We start from the raw sequence: 23,970 nt of genomic DNA on the forward strand, positions 1-23,970 counted from the left end.
CCGCGGCCCCGCGCTCCCACAGCGCTGCAGCTGCTCGGAGCCAGCCCGGACGGACCCGCAAGGCAGTGCTGTTCACATGCAAAACATTACTAACAGTGTTATCTAACCGCTACGGCTGCCAAATACTTGACCTTAATAAGGAAACCAATTACAAAATAGTTCCTCATAGTGCTATACAAAAGTTATAAAATTAAGATTCTATCACCCACTTTAAATATCCCAATTTTCCAACAGTGCAGTTTTCCGCATCTTTATCACCACTGAGTACTTTGAAGTAAAAAAAAGAAAAAAAAAAAAAAAAAAAAAATCAGTAAATTAGATCAAAACGTTTAGTCTTTGGATCCCTTTATTCCTGTGGCCTTCACATACATATACAGACACAAATGACCAGGTCTCTATTTCAGCATATCCACAAGGTGGAACTAGGCATTCAGAATTGGCAAGAAGTCCATACTATGTCATTTGCGGATGCAATGTCTTACAACCAGGTTCTCATCTTCTCCAAGCTATGGCCTATCAAATGCAAACAACTCCAAGCACTAGAATTCCTCACTCACTTATGTCTACGGGTATTACAACAAAGTTAACGTTTCAAGAACTGACAAATGCAGGCGTACTTCCGGCCCAGGCATTCCAGAAGAATCGCTTTAACTCATGTGCCTGGCCCATTATTAAAAAAAAAAAGTTAATATTTATCACTAAGTAAAATTAATTGAAAATTGGGACTTACGAAATTTCTTTTGTCCTCATTTGAAAAATATCTCTTTCTCTCATTTGGTCAAATCCTGTGATATGCCAGAAGCTACAAAATCAATTGCTTGCAAGAGAAGCAAAGAGTGTATCCAGTTTTGTGTAATGGAAGAACGTTTTAAATCTTCATTGTACTCCAAATATAAAATCAAATTTAAGCCTGAAAAGCTGCTAAAGAAATAAACCCAACTAATTCAGTGTTCTTCAGCATATCAACTTCTGCAATAACACAGTATGTTTGCCGACTTAAAAATGTTTATTCTTTAAAAAATTAGTTGCTTTTTATACAGCTATACAAAGTTTGTAATGTTTCTTTGGCAATGGGATATAATGGAATTTTACAACTATATAAAAAGTTTCCTTTGCCTAAGAAACAGTATTTACTGTGTGTACATATCTGACTGACAAAGCAAGTTTTCTACTGTCCAGCACCCTAGTTGATAAAGTACAACCATCTCAAAAGGGATATTACAGGATTTCCAAAAAACAACCTTCAGTGGATCAAAACACTCACAGTATCGACGGCCTTCTGCATACAATTGTCCTTACAACTCGAAGCAATTATCAAATACAGTTTAGTAATAAGAAAAATCCTTTCAGTGATGAAAAAATACTTAAACTCCATCGAAGTACTGCTTTATAATTAACTATACATAAGAAATTACTTATCCTTCTGTCTCAAATATATTTAATGCTCACTGCTCTCAAAGATGGCCATTTTTCAAAAAGTAACTGCATTACACCCCTTTGAAATTAAATAGTTAAATCCCAGTGCTGGTGACAAGTATACAGCAAATTAACTTCATTCTTTGCAGAGATTGAAACTAATTCTCTGGATCAAGAAGATCTAGACGTTCACGCAGTTTCAGCTTTCCTGTAGACTATGCAGCAACTTTGTTGTCTTTCTAGAGGGAACAACAGTAGAACGTTACAATTAATTTTGCAGAACAACAAACGCAGGTTAACTTGGGTAACAGCGCTGGGAGAAGATACACTCCGATGGCTACTTTTGATCTGAAATCAGGAAGGACACCTCCATCACTACATTAACAGCTGATCAAAATAGTGGCAAGCACAGAGAGCTCACTGACTGAAGCTGTAGTGCAAATCGTCTGCCTGTATGCCACACCTCCTACTTACCCACACAACTGTGAAACGTTCATTCACAAAATCCTGTCTATGATCTTCAACTCCTCATTTCAGTTCATGCTCAGCTACTAAACGTTTCTTTAAATCACAGGACTAATTCTTGCAATTTAAGCAAGTAATCGCTGAGGGACAGACCTTCAGTTATGAAAAGGCTTTAAAAAAAACCTGAATCTTCAACCAGAAAACAATGATTTTGCACTGTAAAAATTCATACTGCTCACAAGGTAAGTTACCAGAAAGAGTTCTTCTGTCTGAATTGTCAAACTCTACGTTTATTTGCATTAGTTCAGTTAATTATATTTGTTACTGATTTTAAACAGTGTGCCCACATCATTTCTGCTCCTTCATAGGGTAACATTCCAGTTGAAGACTGTGTCTACAAAAATAGCTTGCACTGAAATCATGACAAGATTTTATTTTTGCAAGCAACTGAGCCCTCATAATTTATGTAATCTGTCTGATCCATTAGCCAGTGCTAATAATAATAAGAGGCAGGGTTTGGGTTGATTCTAAGAAAAGGAAAGTGCACCACTCGCACAGAATAGATAGACACCACTATCAAAAGGAAGATACCACTAGCACAGAATACACTTTGCTAGCAGAGGGTGGCATCCAACTTCTCCTTCCTTGGAATGGCTGATAAAAACAGGAGTTAAGATATTCAACAGGAAAGAGGGAAGTGCATGCCTTGATAGTTTTGTATAAGTCAACTGCCTAACTATACTCTAAAAGAGAAACTGTGATTTCACCTACCAAAGCTTCTGCAGAGCAAATCACTATTTACGACTACATGACGATGAAAGCATGTTTGTGCATGTTTGGTTAACGAACTTGTACAGTAACTTGCACATAATGTTTTAAGAAACTTTAAGCCTCTTCGTATTTACTCAGAACAATAATACTTGTTTTTACTTTTAGAAAATATTTTATCTGTGGGATGGGCAGGGATCTTTTCTGCAAGATCTTGCTTTATCTCCCCAAGTTCCTTTTTGCTGTATGAGTGGCTGAAAAGAACTCAAAGTTGCCTCAGCTTTCCCAGTAGCTACTGAACTACAGTAAATTACAAACAGTGCGTAACAAACTTACATATGTCAAATATATTTGAGCGATCTTTTGCAAAGGGTCATCTCCACACAACTTCAATTACTCTATTTTAAGGGCTGTGTATATTACAAGTATATAGGCACTGTTCTAACTCATTCACAAGAAGTCAAAGAACTTCCTTGCACACTACAAGTTAAGTTTCTTCTTTGTGTTTTTCAGTATTGACTAGAAAAATGCTTGCAATTCTTATTCTTCTCTCATATTAAATCTGTAGATCTTTTATATTTTTCTTCAAATCCAGCTACAGAACAAATATTTAGGACATCTGATTAATGGCAGCTTTTGGCTGCTGCTGATAGCCAAACAATGCTAAGTAACAAGAATCAACAGACTTTCTATTGAGTAGCTGAGTCGACCTAGACAATACTATTCAATAACTCCTAGTTCAACATCAAACCTAAAAGCAGCAGGAGTTATACCACTAGTTTCCAAATACAGTTGATCAAGTTATAGTAAGATTAAATATATTTTACCCTATATTCAAAGTCAGCAAACTCCCTGCCTCCACGACCTCCTCTGAAACCACCACGAAATCCACGGGGAGTAGTGAAACCACCTCTTCCACCTCCTCGTCCTCTTCCACCTCGGAAACCAATCCCCCCTCTGCCTCGGAACCCTCCACGACCACGATTAGGACGCAGTGGTATCCCAAAGGTCTCTGCATTCAATCTTCTTTCCTCAGCCCAGGTTGGTCGACGCTCCCTGTCACATACATAGGAAGAAAGACTGTTTTTCTGTCTTTAAAACACTTAAGAACGAAGGCTGCCCTGCTTCGTTAGAATCACCACAAAGGCAGTGAAATAAAAAATGATGCACTATCACATCAAATTTACCAACTATGCCTTCATAGATGTCTGCCATATAGAACATAGATGTCTGCCAAAACTCACTTCACTCAATAAAGAGGTGTGTTACAATACCGGTTATAAATCAAAAACACCCTAAGTTTCCTTCAGTGAACAGCAAGGTCTGTAACCTCTGTTACAACATGATAAATTAAAGAAAAAGAGCCATTTGCAATTTGAAATGGAGAACAAGAAAATAAGAGTTTACAATAAACACTAACTTCTAGTTAACTTCTGATTCAGAACAAATTGTAATGAGTAGTGCCAACACAACCTTATTACACAGACACTCATTAAATAGACTAACAAGCTTCCCCTTACAGGCCATACCTATTGTCATCACAGGAGATGTTATCGAAGAAGGATTTGGTTTTGTCATAGTAGCAGTTGGGTCCGAGTGGATCTTCTTCATCTGCATTCCCTTCGCTATTTTGGGTATCAACACCTGAGTCACCTTTGTCTTCTCCATTTACAGGCTTCTCTGGTTTCTCAAGCTTGTCTTCTGGAAAAGAAAATTAAACAGATTCCTTCCAGGCCATCAAACTAGACAGTACAGCAATATTAATCTATTACAAGACATGTATATACCGCCTCCCCCCCCTTGCCTTTAATAGCTTCACTGCTCTTCTCTGGACATGCTGCACGACCTCGATGTTTTTCTTACAGCAAGGGGCCCAAAACTGAACACAGTACTCAAGGTGCAACCTCACCAGAGTTGAGTAGAGATGGACAATCACCTCCCTGCTCCTGCTGGCTGCACTACTTTTGCTGCAAGCCAGGATGCCACTGGCCTTCTTGGCTACCTGAGCATGCTGATGGCTCATGTTCAGCCATGCACCAAGACACCCAAACCCTTTTCCACCACACAGTTTTCTAGCCACCCTGCCCCAAGCATTGCATGTGGTTGTTGCAACCAAAGTGCAAGATCTGACAATGGGTCCTATTGAACTTCATCCCATTGGCCACAGCTCATCAATCCAACCTGTCCAGAACACTCTGCAGCGCTTTCCTACCCTCAGGCAGATTAACAATTCCCCCTCAGTCTGGTGTTGCCTGCAACCTCACTGAGAGTACACTCACTTCCCTCACCCAAGGTTTCTCATTATTCTGTAAAATTTATTATCAACATTAAACTAACCATCTATGTGTCACAATATCATTTAAAAAAATATCCAGAAGAGGCAAGCACCAGAGAACTAATGCTATAGGATTCTACTGGTGATTTTACTCTGCTGAAAACCTGACATACTTTTAGCCAACTGTTTGCTAAAATAGAGAAATCTATCTTATTGCATTTTGTCCAAAAATTGGCATCCATAACAACCAACAGGAGCTGGTCACAGAGAATGAGGTAATTAAAACATAATCCTGTCAGAAAGCAAAATAAACATGCTAGCAGCATAGATATGAATTACTCTGATGTTTCTTTAGAAAAGAGTAACAGCAAAGAAATACCAGAAACTTTGCACACAGAAAACCTCTCACATTCTCCTGCAAAATGAAAACAAATATGGATTTTCTTTTACTGCATCTTTTCCCGAAGAACACTTACGACTGGGACTTCTACTCAAGTATTTTTAACTGACAGATTTGCTAAAGCATGCCACATACTTTCAACTTACAATTCTTTCAAAGCCCATACTTCAGTATTTAACCAAATGCTTAATAAATTAAATAGGCGATTTCAGTTTACTTGTTAATTGGTTTATTTTCCACTACCATAAACAAGACTTTGAAGGTAATAATCCTTAAAAGCTGTTTCCCCAGGGCAGCAATAAAACTTGAACAGCAAGACATGCTTATTTTACCCACGCTTAAATCTAAAGCAAGTGTTGGTTTACCTTTGAGTTTAAGTTTATTATGAAATTCTCTATCAATTTCCTCCTTGTTGAATTGTGCGTTTGCACTTTCAAAATCGAAGTCCTTCTCAAATTTCATTGGACCATCCCTCCTAATACCAAATCTTCCTCGGCCTCCTCGGTGACCTCCACGGCCTCTCCGTGCTGAAGGAGCACCTGGAACTAAAGAGGGGAAAACTTTTTTTTTTTTAAATAGCTCCTCGAGTAGAAGTTGGGACTTCATGCATTTGGCACTTCTGTTTGTTACAGCTCCTACTGGAGCAGCTTGTAATTTTTTAATTCGCTTACAGTAAATACAGCTGTGATACTGAACGCATAATGCACTAACCTTGGGGTGTACTAAAAGACTTCCTGGAAATCATTAAAAGCTTTCTTAAGATATAAAATGCTAATGTCTTTTCAGTTGAGTATTTTCTTCAAACGATAAAGTTTGTTTCATTCTATTATGTTTACAAATCCATGACCCAATCAATGCACTACAAACAATACTGTGAACGCATTCTGAATTCTTAAGTTTTATTCTGAATTCTGAATACTAGAAACAAAGTCTTTGCACTTTGCAAAGTATGCATAATGCTGCATTTTTAAAGCAGGCTTTAAAAAAAAACAAAAAGAGTAACTCAAGTCTGAAACTAGAATTATAGCTATTTCTCAAAACAAGATTTACCAATTTGTCGTTTGTTTTCATTTCTGAGTTCATTTTCTGATCTTGAAACCTTGTGTGCTTCAGCTAAAGTTGGAAATAAAGAGATGTTTGTTTATCCAATTAGGTATTTTCTATCATACTTGTGTATATCACTATACGGCCCTGATTTTCAAAAAATCCAAACCTACGAAAGTAAAATATGAGTTTAACTTCTTACAGGAGGAAATAAATAAGTAACTATTTGACTTTAAAAAGCAATATGTAAAATCTAGGTCTCTGCTACCCAGTCTACTAGTAAAGGGCAGCAGGAAAATTCCTACATGTTAACCTCAAAAAGAGCACTTAAGCTGCATGTGGAAGAAAACCCATGTGAAAATTATCCAAAGCTACCTCGTCTGTGCTCTTGACTCTCTAATGATTTTTGGCTAGCAGACACCATAGGTCTGGCTGGCACAGGACTCCTCCTCCCAACTGGTGCTGGAGTAGGCAAGTGGGCTGAAGCTGTTTGTACTGCTTGTTCCATGGTAGGGCTCCGTCTCAAATGATCTATTTGAGGGCTTGAACGACCTTCAAAAAACAAGCAAACAACAATTATTTCTCATCCATAAATTTAAGTTGCTGGTCCCAACCAATCTAGACTGACAGGTTTATCTGCCTTACCAGTCAAGCCTGCTGTGTCCAAAGAGGAAACAAATATTTCTGCACCCTCAGATCCACTAATCCAGAATGAAGGATATTTAGCAATTGCCCTTCCCCTAGTCTAAAAGAAAAAAATGGGTAGGACAATTAATCCCTACCAACACATCCACGATGTGCATTTAACTGTGGAATGAAATTCCTGGACCAAGGTATACACATCCTTTCTGCATCCCTGGAAAGCCAAAGAAAAGCAAATGCTCCCAAAGGCGGAGACAGAGTTACAATACTTACATTTTATTTCATCTAGCACAATATTTTACATTCACTACAAAATAATGAATAGCGATAGCTAGTGGCAGGCAGACTGAAGGTGAAGGAGTTGTGCACACTTCCCCATAAACTGCTGTCCATACATTTCAGCTTGCAGCATGAGTGACTGGGGTCAAGAACACCTTTAGTACTGAGATATCTGATGACTTGATCTCATAAATTTGTTATATGATATGCGCTAAGAATTTAGTGGGATGAGACCTAAGTCCCAAGAAAAAGAAAAGAACAGGCATTCCACAAAAAGTTTACAAAACAGAAAAGTTACTACACATGATCTAAAACAATTACTTTCAAAAGCAAAAATACACAGAGAAACTTATTGGCGTTCCCTGTAAATTTTTTGGAACAATGTTTGCTTATCTGAAGCACACTGTATGAAGTAAAAAAATCATACCCAATTAACTTCTACAGGAAACAAAGCAACGCTTTCAAGAGAAAATATTAAATGCTTAGTGTAATTAATTAATTAATTTAGAACCTATTTTTGGTAACCCACAAAACTAATCTTTGAAGGCAGTCCCTACAAGTTACCAAACTTCACCTAGAATTCAGAAACACCAAGCAAAATGTTTTGACTTTTAACATAACTACATAAACTCAAAAATAGCATCAGGACTGTATGTCTGTGCAAACTTGCAGTCACAGCAATGAAAACTGGAAGAACAGGAAATATGCATTTGGGATCTGGGGAGCAAACTTAACAGATATTCAGGACAAATTAGGGTTAAGTTGCATGATGTTCAGTTTCTTTTCTCTTTGCCACTCAAAAAAGTATCAAGAATTAATTTCACTGCTGTTTGCTTCTTTATGCAGTATTACACAATAAATCACGCAGCTTCTATTATTGTTAAGCAGACTTAACCGTCAACATCACTATCTGTACAGACATTCAAGTCTGCTGTAAATACTATTTAAACACGTTAAGAAAATACCTTTAGAAATAAAAACAAAGAACTGAAGATGAATGGACTTCCCAATTAAATCAGCATGAAGTATCTTGAGCTTTCTCATACTATCAATAAAACTACACGCCCAATTTCCATATGTAGCTATCTGCTAAAATTATTCAACTGAACTAAGTCCTACTCCTCAACAAAGACATTTTAAGAACAACAAATGCATTGCTAACACAATTACTTATGCAGCATATCTAGATGTAGGAAAACACATTTATAGAGCAAAAATTTACAGTGGTTTGGGTTTGTTTGTTTTTTGTCTTAATATAAAATGTTTTCATGACAGAATTGTTTGGTTATATTTCTGGCAATCACCTAAATCACAGAATTAAGGAAATTATTGGTCAAAAGTAAAGTAGTTTTTCAAAACAATTTACCTTGAGACATTTGTGTTTTTAGTGCTCTTGCATCTGTTGTAAATGCAGAACCAACTGCAGTGCTTTGGGACATGCTAGCACTGGCTGAAGAGTCTGTTCCAAAAGACGTTAATGAACCTCCTGCTTTGAAAGAAATAACAGACTTGTAAAACCGTGGTTAGACTTTTTTTTTTTTTTTTTTTTTTTTAAGCTAAAAACCACAAAAGTTAACACTAAATGATCAGTGAAGTCATGTCAGGCAATCACCCTCTCACTCAACAAGTGATGGGGTTGTAATACCCCGTTGTATTTATTTAAAAAAGTTCACATCATAAGCATAAACAGAGCAGGGTCAGCATCTCAGAGAGTAAAGAACAAACACAACTGGTAGATATTTCAATTTCCTGTCTTTCACACAAAAATATGACTATCAAGTTTTACTTATTCAAGTTGAAGACAGTTCTGCAGCCTACCTTTCACATGAAACCTTTTCACATGAAACCTTTTCAGTAACAGGAGTAACACTGTCAATGTAACAGTTACAAGAATACAGGATCTTAGGAGATAAAATACATAAAATAAAATTAAAAAAAAAAAAAGAAAATCCTTTGAAACTCCACTTCTGCTGTCTTTTCTCACTCACCAAGATGAAGGCTTTCACCTTCAGACTTACTGAAAGCCAACAGATAGATTTCAGTTTAAAAAAACCATATTTTTCACTAAAGAAATAAACCGATCATTAGTGATCTTTAGTATCTTAAAAACAAATGCAGGTTCCAATTATACTAGGGAAACATTTTTATGATTACAGAAGATTAAAAAAGTAAATTCTAAATAATTTACTTAGAAATCTAAGAACTAAGAATCTAAAATAGTATTTCAACTACTTTTAAATGTTTTAGTCATTGGTGTAAGTAACACCATACTCTATTACAGTTGCATTTGTATCAGCACAACACATACCTGTCACTAAATTTCACTGCATGCAAGACCTCAATTTCATCGTCAGACCCCCAAATTCCTATCTTAAACTACTGTGAGGTACAACAGCATTATACTACTTCACCTGTACACACTGAACAGAAACAAGCCTCGTGAGGATTTTGTTTCTTTGTAAAATGAGGCCCTTACACACTCAGGTGCCGTTTTTTTATTGCTGTTTTTTAATGCTGGAAACATAAACCGAGTTCTCTTTCTACTTAAGAAACTTAGAGGAATGAAAGTTGGTGAGTCTTGCAGTACATCTACAGCATAAAGGCACAACTAACACACGCCGCTCACAAATACTTCAAGCAATGGACTCTGTACCACACTAACATCTCATGAATGAGGACTGTGCTGGCACATGGGCTGCTCAGTAATCCAAATCCTTGGTGAGGCACACACTACCTTGACCAGCCTAGGAAACCAGATATTCATAGCACAGCTGAGGCTTTTAAGGAGGTGCTGCTTCTACCACTTGTGAAATAGAACAAACACAAGATGAGTGTAATGAATATATATGAAATATAAAGAACTCATGAATATATAAGCCCTTCACCACTCATCCCTCTGAAGGCGGTTAGTTCTCAATCACACGAACACTTTGATTAGATATACAAAGACTATAAGAAACCTAATACTCCTCAGCTACACTACGAGACTGATACAGACTGAATACTCTGGATCTGCCCCTTAGGATAAAGCACTGAAGGAGTTACAAGCTCTGTCTGCACACACATACCTGCAACCTCACTTACAGGAAAACACAAAAATAATAAACATACCAACTCCAACAGTGCCAAACTGCTGTCCCACAAGCGGGCTTGGACTAAACTGACTGTATGCAGGCATTCTGCCAAAAGGACCATAGGACCCCACGGACTGGAATGAAGATGCTGTTGAAGATCCTAGTGAAGACTGAAGACAAAAGCACAAGAAGTAGAACATAGCTCTATAAGGCAAGAAATGCAGGAACTATTTATGAAGATTTACCCTAACACACACAAAAAAAACTTAACTTCCAAGAGCTTGTTTTAATAGCAATTATTTAATCACTTCAGTGGAGAAGCAAAGACAACACACAAATAGATAAGCATGCAGATTACTCTGCATAAAAAACCTCAAGGCAGTCAGCAGCAGAAAACATTTTCACAAGCATGTGTACAGTTTAGAAAGTGCGTTCACCACATCAATACCACACACTTGTGAAAACAGTACCCTAAAATGTGCAATCTCTTCTTTGGAACCTCCAGTACTGGATTTTACTTTGGGCACACACTCATAAAAGCTTCTGTCAGCAAACCTGAGAAGTGCTACATGTTTTTCCTAAAGTTTCAAAAACATATGACCAATTGACTAATGAAAGACCCTAAGAAAACAGAGGGCAGTGAGTCTATTACAAATTTGGGGTTAGCATTAACACAACTCCAGAGACCTCAGCAAATGCTGACAAAAACAGCTGTACTAGAATAACCAGAAGATCTTAGAGGACTGCAGGTATAATCTGCAAGAAATAGTGAAGATTTTTGCCTTATCAACCAGCTAGTCATTAGAAATGTGTTAACTTTTGTGTCCAGTGAGCTGTGCTAGAGTTAGACTTCAACCCTGATTTTACCATAGTTAAGAACATGATTCAGAAGAGGAAAATAAAATAAAATAAATAATGTAATGGTTCTTTATACTGGTTTGTGAACTTCAACAAAGATTTGATTTTTTAAGCACTCTCAGCTAGAGAGCACTCAAAGCTGCTATGTTGTATCTTAAGCAACAAATACATAAAATATATTTTGACTTACCTGAACAATAGCAGGGTCCTGCGGCAAAGAGCACTGAGGCTTTGGTGGCTCACAGACAGTTAAGTCTTTAATATCACTACCACGGAATATAATATACTCAAAGACTTCATCTCGAGGCGGTATAGGTCTGTCAGTTGGTCTATCTTCTGTACCAAAGGAACGAACTGCAAAAAATGGAAACCATCTCACATTTAATCAACATTTCAAATATACTGCAGAGACCAACTGTTTTAAATAGAAAGAGTAAGATTTTATTGAGCACAACACTTATATAGGCAGTATACTCTTTACTGACTTTATTAACTACTCAGACATAAACAAGGAATTTGATCTTGCAAATCTCAGTTAAAATTGAAGCAGAAAGGCATCTCTTTGGTTCTTCACTAAAACACAGGTAGCACAATCATGGGCTGAATATTTCCACTGCTTAGTGAAGCCGAGGGGAAGCAACAAAGTGGTTTTTGCTTATGTTATCACTCTCTGGACATTAATTTTATCAGTAGAGATGCAATGGAGCAACAAAGGTTGGTAAACCAGTCCTGTGAATTAAGGACTACATGAGATTGTACTTCATGTTACGTATTTACAAACTGGGAAAATAAATAAATAAATAAATAAAATAATAATAATAATGCCAAAATTACCAGAAATGAAGATATGAAAGATGACAAAAATCAAACTTCTTCTCAGTAGATTCAAGATCTGAATGAATATTTCAGGTCAAAGTTAGGCTCTATGTAGTATGTGTGGACAATTTTCATGAAGCAGATCATATTTTTCTTGCTGATGTAAATTTCACATGATTTTCACCAAACTAAGTTAACTGGGGCAGGATTATCTTCCTAAGCGTATCAACGCAGTATGCAGCATACTGAGAAGTTACATATCTTTATATGTACTTAGCTGACTTCCAACAACGTCCAGATTGTGTAATGATGCTTATCATGCTTTTCCCTTCCCACTAAACACTGCATGCATACATGAATAGAGCATCACATTACAACTTTCTTCAAGGCCCTTCCACACCTTGTGTGACAATCCTAGCTGAAAACAAGATGGAACAAAAGACGTGTCTACAAAAGCTGGAGCTTCATAAACAAAAAGTAATCAATGAATTGCAAGAAGTTAAGAATAAAGCATCAAATTCTACTGAGCATCAACATGCAGCAACTCCAGTAACTCCTTGCAACTTTTTGTACTAGCTTTTTAAGAAGCTTGTTTGCACTGTAACAAACTAGAATCTATGCATCGGTACTTAGCATTAATATACGAAGTTTCCCCTTCTTATTCAGATGCACAATCAGTTTTGAGACATTATTGGGTATTTATTTTCAGTCATAAAACCTTCAGTCTGAGGGGAGACCTTTACTGCTCTCTTCAAATAGCTGAAAGGTGATTGCAGTGAGAGTGGGGTTGGTGGCAGGACAAGGGAAAATGGCCTCAAGTTAAGCTGGGGGAGGAGGGGGGTTGGGGGAAGGGAGTGTTTAGGTTGGGTATCAAGAAAAACTTACTTACTGCAAGGGTTGTTAAGCACTGGAGTAGGCTCCCCAGGGAGGTGGTTGAGTCACCATCTCTGAATGTGTTTAAAAACCTTTGGATGTGGTGCTGAGGATCACAATTCAGCAGAGAGTTGTTAGGGTAGTATGGTTAGGTTGCAGTTGGACTTGATGACCTTTAAGGTCTTTTCCAACCTGAGCAATTCTATGATTCTTTTAGACTTCTACAAATATTAATTTGCAAAATGAAGCCAGTAGAAGCTTAAATTCTTGCAAAGACCTGAGCATTTTCTTTAGTACAGGAGAGCACAGAAAAGGAAAGGGGTAGATTTCATTAAGTTTTTACGAAGCTGTTTTTCAGGGTCAGTTAAGGAACATACTGCCTACATGTTATGAGGTTTATGTGTGCCAAGATCAACTGTGTGTGCAAAACGAAACCCACTCATGTCCACCTCCCCCATATCTTGTCTCCCTGTTAATGCTCCTATGAGTATGAGAATGCAGACTAAGTTAATGTTCCAATGGGTATGAGCCCACTATAAGCTGACTCCTTCACATTAATCTTATTGCATTAATGGTGTGCAGCCATCCAAATATGCTACAGAGAAAAGGTGGTGAAATTTTGGGTAGAGATGGTAATTGCAATGACTTGTTCTGGTAATGATAGCCTTCCTTTGGTCATCAAACATCTCACAGACCCCTTAAAAGTGAAGTTATGCTGACTTCTGTAATTACACGACACATACACAGTAAGGCTGGTAAGACTGTCTAAATGCTGTATGCAAAGACTGATTAATTACATGTTTGCAATAATTCACTTTGCAGGAGAACAGAGCCCTTTTTTGCAAGTAGAATACACAAATTGATTAGTGGAGTATTTTTTCAGGTGTTGGATTTTCTGCTGACTGACAGGGGAAGTTACAATGATCACACTGGATAATGAAGTAGCAATAATACAGTAAGATGTATTAAAGTATGCTATATAGTAGTAATGTAGAAGTTAGTCAAAATAAGATTCAATATATGATTGCCTTTTTGGATGGATGTACACCACAGCCCTTTTAAGTCTTACAAGGTGATATTTTTTATGTGCTTATTTTCATTTCCCCTCACTCTTCTATATTTTGCAAAGTACAGTTTGCTTTTGCATGTGTCATCAAACTATGGATAATACTATCACAGCCGGCTGAAAACACCAGAATATTAACTGCTTATTAATGAAGCTGTTTCATGAATTTAGTATCTATTAATTATAATGGCCCAATGCAACTCCATACAAAGTCCCAGCAGCTGATAAGTGAAAACTGATGCATTACAGCAGAAAGATAGCATCTCATTTCCTCATTCATATTCACATCCCCAAGGATTCCCCAGGTACCTACCTGTCAGAGAACAAAGCCTGGTTGTTCTTACATAGCCTACCTACGTTAAAAATCTCTTTTTCTAAGTTAGTGTCTTGAAATAGAAAGATACGTATTACCAGCGAAAGATAACAACTACTTTCTTAACACTGCAACATATGAGATAAACAGAAACCAGTCATGATTACATGATACAACTGCTCACAGGCAGGGCAGAACCACTTTTCAGAAAGAAAACCTGACCCTGCGGTTCCCCAACAGCCCACTCCAAAAGTCTGGATCCAATGATTGTTTAAAAAAAAATAAAAAAATAGAACTGGAAGGACATTTCAAACTAATTTAATTTGAAAATTGAGAATGAGAGGATTTTTTTTGTTACTAAACACTACCTCCTGAAAAGCCACGAATCCAAAGGAAACACGTGCATCAATACCATATAAAAGCCTGAAATAGTTGTGTAATGCAATAAATGTAATACTTTTAATTGGAATTTTTATTTATAAATGACAGACTCAAGCAATTTGTGAAAAGATGCACTGCCTTCCATTATCAGTCTCAACATTTTTTTAGAGTTCCTATATATATTCCTTGAACTCACAAGAGAAGCTACAACTTTTACTACAGCTTAATGGCTTTGTAAACAAAATTAACAAAGCAGAACAGGCACAGATCGTCCCTTAAAGAACTGAAGAGAACCATCAGCATTCTATTATCAACCCAAAAATCTTATTTCTGCACAAATCATTCCAGATTTAAGATAACTGAGGACATTTCACAAGCACATCCTCAGTTTCATCTGACTTCAGCTGAGCCCACTGAAAGCCCTATTGGCAGCAAATCTGTAGTTATTCAAGAACAGATTCTAATTCTACTTTTATACTTCATGTCACAAACAATTTCATCTATTCTAGTTAAGAAAAAGAATAATGGTAAACTGTCATGCATTCAACCCAGATAACAGTCACATGACACCCACCACAGAAGCAAAAAGTTGTTTTTCTTCTAGCAGTAAACCTGATCAACATACGTACAGCTACAGACAGTTAAGATACACTTTTTCTTTCCCAGACCTAGCTATAATTAACCACACTTGTCGCCTTATATATACACACTCTGTTCTAACGCATGCATATGACCTAAGCTAAGCTTTCATTTGTTCAAAAACGTCTACAGACTTGAACATTTTGTTCATGAGCACAGTGAGCTGTTTCAAAGCCTAACATGGTTGTTATCAGCTTTCAGATTAAGAGCAAGATTTTAGGTTCTTAGTGGTCTAGAAATACTGGTTTATTTTCTTCTGAATCATAACACTATTACAAAACACAAATTCCTGAGCAAACTCAGCCAAGTTATATTAAAATAAACGAAATGATTTAGATTTACATTTTTTATTAGAGTTAGGAAGAAAGTAGATTAGATTTGTAACTGTAGTTTGATCCATCTTAAATAACCACACTTTGGCAGATATGCCAGAACGTGACTTAATCGCTCTTGAGAAGTCATGAAAGACTGGCTTGGTCAGCATTAAATCTGTCTAATTTAAGGTAAGACTATGACAAGCTCCACAAGAATAGGACTCCAAGTGTTTCTGTATGAATCTTAACAACCACAGCATTCAAGTGGAATTTCTAAACTTTTTTTTTTAAATCACTGTATTAATCTTTTTCTCATATAGAGAAATACCAGCTATCTTTTTTGAACAGATAATTCACTTCTAGCAAGGTGAATCAACTTGAAGGCAACCTTAGAAATAAGATCACATCAAGAGAGTTAAATGCCCAGTAAATGAACTATGCACGCCAAACAAACCAGCTATGAAGCACTGTAAAACATACATATAAGAAGTCACAGCATAAAGCAATATATTCTTTAAATAATAATTCTCTACACACTAGAGGGTGGGAGGGGCCTTAAAGTGACATGGCACACAAACAGAAAAATACCATAAATGCCAATGAGTGACGAAAGCAAACAAACTGCTGCATGGTATAAACTCCAGAGACCAACTATTAAGTATCTATATGAACTATACTGAACGCGAACAGAGCTCTGGAATATTCTCAGTCCCAGAAGTTTAATTTACACAAGGAGCAATTTTCCTCCTTGCCTATCAGCTGGATAAAATCTGTTCTTATGTGTGTGCTTGCATTACTTAGACAGACTGAATAAATGTAAATTAAAATAGAGTCTATAAGTATAAAGATTTTCACTTAATTTTTGACCGGAACATTACACACTCACTGTGATGACCACCACGATCGTGCTGAGAGTGCATTTTTGCAGACACGAAACACTGAAGTCTTTCGTTTGTGCAGTCTCAAACTTTTTTTCATTTGCTGGTCTCCAACACTCACCCAGTAAACATCCCCCCCCGCCCCCCATAGCTTTCCAGCTCACATATTCTCCAGTTCACATGCTCTCACCTATGTCCGCACCCAATTTTAATTTATACAGTGCCATAATTGCTTACAAAGAACTCTCGACCAGCTTCTTTGTCGACAACCTAGCACTCGCAGTACCTTCTGCAGACTGCAGCTGCCTCCGGTTGTCTCCCACCGCGGGATGAGAAGCGTTCAGCAGTGCGCAGCCTCTTTAGATTCGGCATTTTTAATGATGCAAATAAATCCTCTTTCTTTCCTCCTCTCTTACTCTCTTTTACGAACTCAGGACCAGCTGAGGCTTTCACTTCCCCTCCGTTCAGGACTCCTTCCAGCAGCCCCTCCTGCCCCGGCCCGCCTAACTAAGGCTCTGAGCCCCTTTCCACGGCAGTGCCTCCGTACCCGTCGGGTTTCCCACCCCCCCGCAGCGGGAGCAGCGGCCGCTCCGCGCCGCCACGACTCTCCGAGCCCCTCCCTCACTTCCACCGCCGATCCAAGGCGTCGCAGCCGCCACAGGCCCCCCGTCAAGGCTCCGGTGAGGGGAAGAGGACGGAAGATCGCGTCTCCGGCCAAAACGCCGCGGGCTCTCGCCAGAACTCCCAAATTCCCCCTCGCAGCCGCTGCTGAGGCCGCAGGCCTACCCGGAACCTCCTTATCACCACAACGCCGCCACTTCAGGCTCTCGCTCCATCGCTGCGAGGCCCCAACGGGCCCCACGGGCTCCCCACTCTCTCCCGCCCCGTCTCCGGGACCCTTCCTTCGCTCCGCTAGGCCCTTACCCTTGGCCAGAGCCACGGTGGAGTTCTCGGTGTCGATAGTGTACAGGATCCCCTCATAACGGATCTCGGCCTTGGAGATGAGGCTGATCTTGCTCCCGATGTAGGGCGTCCCCCCGCTCATGGTGCTGCCTCCTCGGTCAGGGACCCCCCCCCTCCTTCCCTGCCGAGCGCTCCCGAAGCCGGACTCAAACAACGAAACAAGCCCGGCTCAGAAACGTAAAAGGCGCTCTTCTCCTCCCGATTCGAGGCTGACTTTTCGCCGATCCTCCAGCAACAGCTCTCGCCGCGCAGACTCCCTCAGCACACCCCGCACCAAAACCGCCCCGAAGCTCCCAACATGGCCGCCGCCTTCATCTTCCCTCAGCGGCGCCCCCCTTCGCTCCAGCCGCGAAATGGATGCCGGGAGCAGAGCAGATCTCGCGAGAAGCTCCAGGCGGAGCTGAGGGCGGGGAGCGGTGTTGGCGCCACCCGCCTCATTACCTCAGAGGCGCTGGGCGCTTTGGCGCGCTTCTCTTGCGCTGCGTTGTGTGGTGCAGCTTCTTCAGCCGGCTGGGTTTGACTGTACTTTGCCTGCCAGGCCCAGAGGTTGTGTGCTGGGAGAGCTTCGTGTTTGCGCTGCTAATCCTGCTAGCTGTGCGTTTTGCAAAAGACACCCGAGCAAACCACCAGCGGTGTGTTTTCTCAAAGATAGACCAGTCAGCAGGCAGTGGAGAATTCCATCACAAGAGATAAGGAAGTAAGCTGAGAAAAACAAGTTAAAGGCTGTGAAACACCATTGGCAAATGAATTTCCTAAAAAGAAAGAAACTGAAGGTTGGTAATATAACTCTGCCTGTATATGGCTAGTAACATGCTTTGTGTAGGTTACAAACCTGAAGTACTCAGGAGTGAAGATCCAGGGAGAGAGAACTAGTGCCGGACATAGAGAACAGAAGATGATATTGCTCCCACAAGTGCATTCCTGCTTACAGGATGGCGAATAAACTTACTTTGTATGAGGCGTTGCCTCAAAATTACTGAGACGTTTCTCACAGTCTGGGAGCTCGTGTAGGATCCAGTCACTTGGCGTTATCTCACCACTGTAAACAGGAGAGGTGCATCCTGCTGATGTCAGTGGTCCTCTTGGAGGTGATGGGGTGACTTCCCAGCATGGCTGATAGAAAACCGAAGCTATTCTGTTGAAAGGCTGGCTCTGCAAAGTCTTAGGGAATGACAGGCACCATCATCGAAAATTAGATCTGGTATCTCTGCGCACAGATCAAGGTAAGAAAATTAAAGCGTTGCCTTGGGGTTTGGGAGACCCTTGCATAAGGTATGACTGAGACATTAGTGCAAAGTGATGGTGGAGTTCTGATCCACGGTTCTGTAGTCCCATGAAGGACACAACTAGAGCTGGATGAAGCATGAGACTAAAAGAATTGCAGGGAATGAGAGAGCCTGTAAGCGTATGGCACACTGTGTGCAGAAAAGTGCTCAGCAGTACAGTCTCAGTTTTTCCAGGTCCCAAGTGTAGGTGTGCTGTATCTCTATGAGCACTGAAGTTCATAGCAGTGCACTGGGAGGGGCTGGGAAAATGGGGAGCTCCAGGGAGAGATGGGGTGAAGAAAGAGTCTCTGGAATTGTGTCTGAAGATAGCTCTTTGGGAAGAGTGATTTGGAATTGCAAAAATAATCCTAAAACCGGGAATGAATACAAGAAAAAATGGTTAGGTATTGAGTACTAGTGTATCCTAGAGAGCCTAAGATGAATGTCAGTATTTTGGCTAAAATACAGGTAGGTCTGATGAATATGTGTTTTGTCAGGCTTTGAACATATATGTAAATAATAAAACCCCCTTTTTCAGAGGCTGAGTCACATTGTACTGCTTGTTGGAAGCAAGAGGTGAATTTGTTCTTAGCAAAAAGTCCAGACCAAGGGGAGGAGGAATTAAAGACAAAATCCATCCAGTGGGGTCCTCTAGATAATTTGCTTTGAAACACAAGAGAAAGCCCAGGTTTTCTGGAAGAGCTGAGGTATTTGTAAATAGGAGCTGTAAAGGCTTATGAAAACTTTATGCCAAGGTGGAACTGACAGTAAAGTCATGGAAGGTCTTAATGCCCTGCAGGTACTACAACAATGTATTCTGAGGATGTTGTGAAGTATGCAAGAGGTGTGTGGCCATGTCAGGTCAGTGGGAGGCAGCTGCTGAAATCAGTATCTGTAACTCTGCTCTACATAAAGCATTTAATAAGAAAGATAAAGGTACCTTTCTCATGATACCTTACAAGGCAAGAGAGAATCTTGCTGACCACTAGAGGATGGCCTGGAGCTGCTGCTCACTGTGTTGAAATAACAGCGTCTTCTGGAGGAGATGTAGAGCCTAACAGCCATCTAGAGGATCAGATTGTGTGCATTACATTTTTCCTGCCTCCTTACTGAAGGAGATTAACCACCTTCAGGAATGGGTGGAGTTTAGGGGAGTGTAAGCAAAGCTTTGGAAGAGTTTTCAGGAAAGACCTGGCCTCTGGCTGGAGATGCTGATCTAAGAGCAGAGAGAGAAGTAAGTGGAATACATTGAAATACAGCTGCTTTTTCCAGATCCCCATGTGGCTTTGCTTCTGGCCAGTATCTATTTCAAACAAAGAATAATTCAGGATTGTTTTTGAAGAGGTCTAATGAGGTGAGCACAGTGGTCTGTGATTTTCTAGGAGCTACATATGTATGGAATTAAGTAATGGAGATGAAAGAGCAACAGATTTGTTCAGAAATGTTTTCTATACTTTTCATCGTTGAAATGCATGTAAATATTTTTAAAGGGGCTTTTTTTTTTTACTTGTGAGAAGTCCGTTCCTAAAAGCATTAATCTGGAAAAACACTACCCTGAATAAAAATGTGTAACCTGGATGGAAACAAGTGACCAGCAGCTTAGCCCCATGAGTCCAGCCAGATCATACAGTGTGACTTTGGAGTTTGAAAATGGATTACCAGCTGTGTGTGGGTACAGCGAGACCATCATTCTTTCCTACACGTTCTCTTTGTGCTCAGAAGGTTATTCACTGATCTGCGTTTTTCAGTTTGGAGGAGAATCCTGAAAAAATCATAAAGTGAGTCACCATTTCAGGCCACCGAGTAGCAGACCAAGTGCATCCAACTTTGCAGCCATCCATGCTATCCTAGATCGGCAGACAGCCGCTGGAATCTGAGCTGTTCTCTGCTGTCAGCTTGAAAAATACACGGTGGTTATCGCTTGTGTGCAAGAAAGGATGTAATGAATCGTGGAAAGTGATGTGGGCAAAATCGCTTTCTCCGCAGGTCCCATCAAAGAAACTGCTCTGTCATTTGTCAAAGAAATTACAGGTTGGGGCTACCGTTTTCCTCTTGGAAAGCAGCGATGGAAAAAGCGCGTATAGAAATGCAATGACATAATTGCTACAAACAGGACGAACCGCCTCAAATTTCCAGTGGGGACACTGAGGGCAGCGCCGTGAGGATGCAGAAAGCTTCCTGGTGGGGTTACAAGCCTTCTGCTGACAGTGAAATGCAGGAGTTCTGGACACCAAAGCTTTAGAGCAGACACGACAGCCTGCCTGTGTGAGAGCTTCCAACAGCTTCAGCAGCACGACGCCGCCTTGGAAAAAAGAGCCTGCGCTGGGCTGCTGAGCCCTTCTCACAGCTGCCTGCTTTCAGTTCTCGCTAAGAACCACCTGCTGCCTGGGATTGTTTTCATGAGAAATGACTTGAAGGCAAAGCACACGGTTATGGCAGCTTTGCGAACGCCAGGTAACGCGATCGCACGACCCTTCATTTGGCAGCGTGCAAACGTACAGCGCTCCGAGCCGGGCCGGCAGGCTTTCCCAGCGCTCTGCCAGCCGTCAGAAATCCCGCACCGCCGTAGCGCTGCTGCCCGGTGCTCCCTCACGCGGTGTCCCCGCCCGCACCGCGCGGTTCGCCAGGCCCTGCCCGCACTGCCGGCCGGGAGCGGCGGGACCCTGCGCATCTCGGCAAGGATTCCCCGACGCCGAAAAGCGAGCCCCGCAGCGCCGAGACCAGCGATCCGCCCGCGCCCTACGAGCGCCCGCCCCGCGGCGAGGGGAGGAGGAAGGCGGCCCCTCCCAGGGTGCCCCGCGCGCGACAGAGGCCGGCGCGCCTGCGCGCTGCGCGGCCGGCTCCCACCTCAGCGCAAGATGGCGGCGGGCGCCTCGGACCCCCTGGAAGAGATGCTGCTCTTCTCCGAGGAGGTGGACGAGAAGGCGGTCAGCGACCTGGTGGGCTCCCTGGAATCGCAGCTGGCCGGCGGCCGGGGCTCGGCCGAGGCGCCCCAGCCCAGGACCTCCGCCCCGTCCCAGCAGCAGCAGCAGCCGCAGCAGCAGCAGCGCCAGGGCAGCCTGGCGGGGGGCAGCAGCCCCGTCCGGCAGCAGCAGGGGCACCCCGCGCCCCCCCCCGCTACCGGGGCGGAGGAGGCTGCGGCGGGCCGTCCCGGAGCCGCGGAGAGCCGAGCCCCCGCCCCGGGGCCGCTCCCGTCCCCGTCCCCCCCGGCGGCAGCGGCGGCGGTAGCGGCGGCGGCGGCAGGGCGGGGAGTGAGTGTAAACAGTAGTAGTGTGCAGCAATCACATGGAGCGGCTCTGCTCGGCGGCAGCCCCGCCGCCCCGGCCCCGTCGCAGCCCGCCGCACCCCCGCCCGCCCCGCCTGTCAACAACCATGTGGCCGCCAGCACCGGCTCTCGGGACGCGGGCAGCCCCAGTCCCGGCCGCAGCCCGCCCGCCGCAGAGCCGCAGCCGCGCAGCGAGGCCGCGGAGGGGAGCGGGGCGGAGGGCGGCGGGCGGGCGGCGGCGACGGAGGGAGCCGACGCCGCCGAGCCCGCTCCGCTCCCCGGCGAGGTGGCGCCCAACGGGGAGGGCGCCAGGGGCCGGGCGGCGGCGGTGCCGCCAGTCAGCGGCCGGCAGAGCCCGGCCGGCAGGGAAGGCGGCGCGGCGCAGCCCAAGCCCGCGCACGGCCCGCAGCCCGCAGTAAACGCGCTCGGCAACTCCGCCAGCCCCGCGCCCGCCGCTACCCCGCCGGCACCGGGCTCGGCCGCCAAACCCGCGGGCGTCTCCAAGCCGGGCGCTGCCCTCCCCGCCGCTTCGCAGGCGATGTCGCCGCGGCCCGCTCTGGGTGCCGCCCCGAGGCTGGTGGCCCCGCAGCTGATCGTCAGGCCGCCTCAGCAGACCACCATCCAGCTGCCGCCGGGCTTCACCATCCCGCCCGGTAAGTGGGGCGGGCGGGGCGGGCGCTCGGCTCTCTGCTCGGCCTTTCTTTGACGGAGGTTTTCAAAGTTCGCGTTTTCCCGCTGCTCGGCGTGTTGAGAGCTAAAAGACAGGCACCCGTCTGAGGGCGAGTTCTGGCCGACTGGCTGGCATGAGCGAGGTCGTAGTTGGCTTAGGGCACTTTGCTGTTGGTGCAGAGTAGTTGTGCCTCTTGTTTGGCGAGTACTTGTTTTCCCTCGTTGGGAGAGTGGTGGTCACGGTAAGTAATTTTGTAACGGTGTAAAAGCAGCTGTGCACCAGAACAATGTGGAGTGTGTTAACCAGGAATCACGTCTCTCTTGAAGCGCTCTGCAATCTGCTATACTCTTGATATGGAGAAAAGTTTTCAGGGAGCACCTTCTCATGGGCACCAGGTGACCGTATCCACACTGCAGTCTGATTTAATGTAAAGTTCATCCTTTTGGGGTGTGTGACTGTGTTGCCCCTTACTGGGTATGCACAGCCTTGCCATCACTGGATTTTGTTTCCAGCTGTGAAGAATTCCCCATGTCCTGCTTGTTCTCCTTTTATTTTCTTGGTGTTTTGTAAAGATGCAAGTTTAGCTGATGAATCAAAGCAGCATCTCCCCATCCCGGTAATTCCTACTTCACCATGTACTGCTTTACCTAAACATTCCCAGGGTCTCAGTCTGTGCTCTCATGCTTAGATTACAATGTTGCAAAAAGTTGCTAAGTTTGTTACAGGTCAAGGAGGTGAATTGGCAGGTAAACCTTTTTTTATTTTTTATTTATTTATTTATTTTTTTCCATTGACATCAACAGTGTGCTACTGCCTGGAGATGCTGATGTAACCTCAAATAATCTATTTCTTTTGCCATGTTTCTTTTAATAGCTGTTTTTGTTAGCTAAGATAAATAGAGCAAAATGCAATAGAAGTGTGTTTCTGTAGCTGTGTATTTAACTGCAGTTTATGGAACTCCAAATTCTGGTGTCCCAACTGGATAAAGTTCAGTGGTTTCCTGGAGACCTGACTAACTCAAAGGGGTTAGTTTAAAAATGTGTGGCTATATTCCAACTGTATTGGTGGCTTTTAGCGATTGATTTCACATTTTTAATATGCTTGATAAATACTAAATACCTGTGATAAGTTGTATCATGACCTTCTATACAGTTTCTGTGGCTTATTGCCTTTGTTCCACTATGTAGTTTTTAAACAGAAGGGGAAAACAGCCCCTTGAAAGCAATCTTGTCAGAGGTTTAGAGACAGTTCTGGAAACAATAGTGTGGAAAAAGTATCGCTTGAATTTAATTTTATTACTAGATAG

The 23,970-nt window shown here is 42.3% G+C and overlaps 2 protein-coding genes across 7 annotated transcripts in view; one reads left to right on the top strand and one right to left on the bottom strand.

Moving 5' to 3' along the window:
* Positions 1 to 318: 318 nt before the first annotated feature.
* On the bottom strand, positions 319 to 17,826 carry LSM14A (LSM14A mRNA processing body assembly factor). 6 transcript variants are annotated; one of them, XM_072346415.1, is made up of 10 exons: positions 17,426 to 17,826; positions 11,412 to 11,575; positions 10,401 to 10,533; positions 8,656 to 8,775; positions 6,744 to 6,920; positions 6,375 to 6,437; positions 5,690 to 5,869; positions 4,179 to 4,350; positions 3,477 to 3,705; positions 319 to 1,655 (listed from the first exon to the last, which is right to left on the bottom strand). In XM_072346415.1, exons 1-10 carry the CDS (start codon positions 17,544 to 17,546, stop codon positions 1,632 to 1,634), a joined length of 1,383 nt encoding a protein of 460 aa, XP_072202516.1. In that variant the 5' UTR covers positions 17,547 to 17,826; the 3' UTR covers positions 319 to 1,631. The 6 variants fall into 6 exon arrangements, with proteins under 6 accessions (XP_072202516.1, XP_072202515.1, XP_072202521.1 ...); XM_072346414.1 differs by having other exon boundaries at positions 8,656 to 8,778; XM_072346420.1 differs by lacking the exon at positions 6,375 to 6,437.
* A 3,675-nt stretch (positions 17,827 to 21,501) lies between these two features.
* LOC140257111 (transcription initiation factor TFIID subunit 4-like) overlaps positions 21,502 to 23,970 on the top strand; it is a 126,736-nt gene continuing 124,267 nt past the window's right edge. The window contains exon 1 of the mRNA XM_072346133.1: positions 21,502 to 22,647. Coding sequence (XP_072202234.1) covers positions 21,588 to 22,647 — 1,060 coding nt within the window. The 5' untranslated portion in view covers positions 21,502 to 21,587. The remainder of the gene's footprint in view (positions 22,648 to 23,970) is intronic.

The sequence above is a fragment of the Excalfactoria chinensis genome, chromosome 11, assembly GCF_039878825.1.
Source record: "Excalfactoria chinensis isolate bCotChi1 chromosome 11, bCotChi1.hap2, whole genome shotgun sequence".
In the NCBI taxonomy this organism is placed as follows: domain Eukaryota; kingdom Metazoa; phylum Chordata; class Aves; order Galliformes; family Phasianidae; genus Excalfactoria; species Excalfactoria chinensis.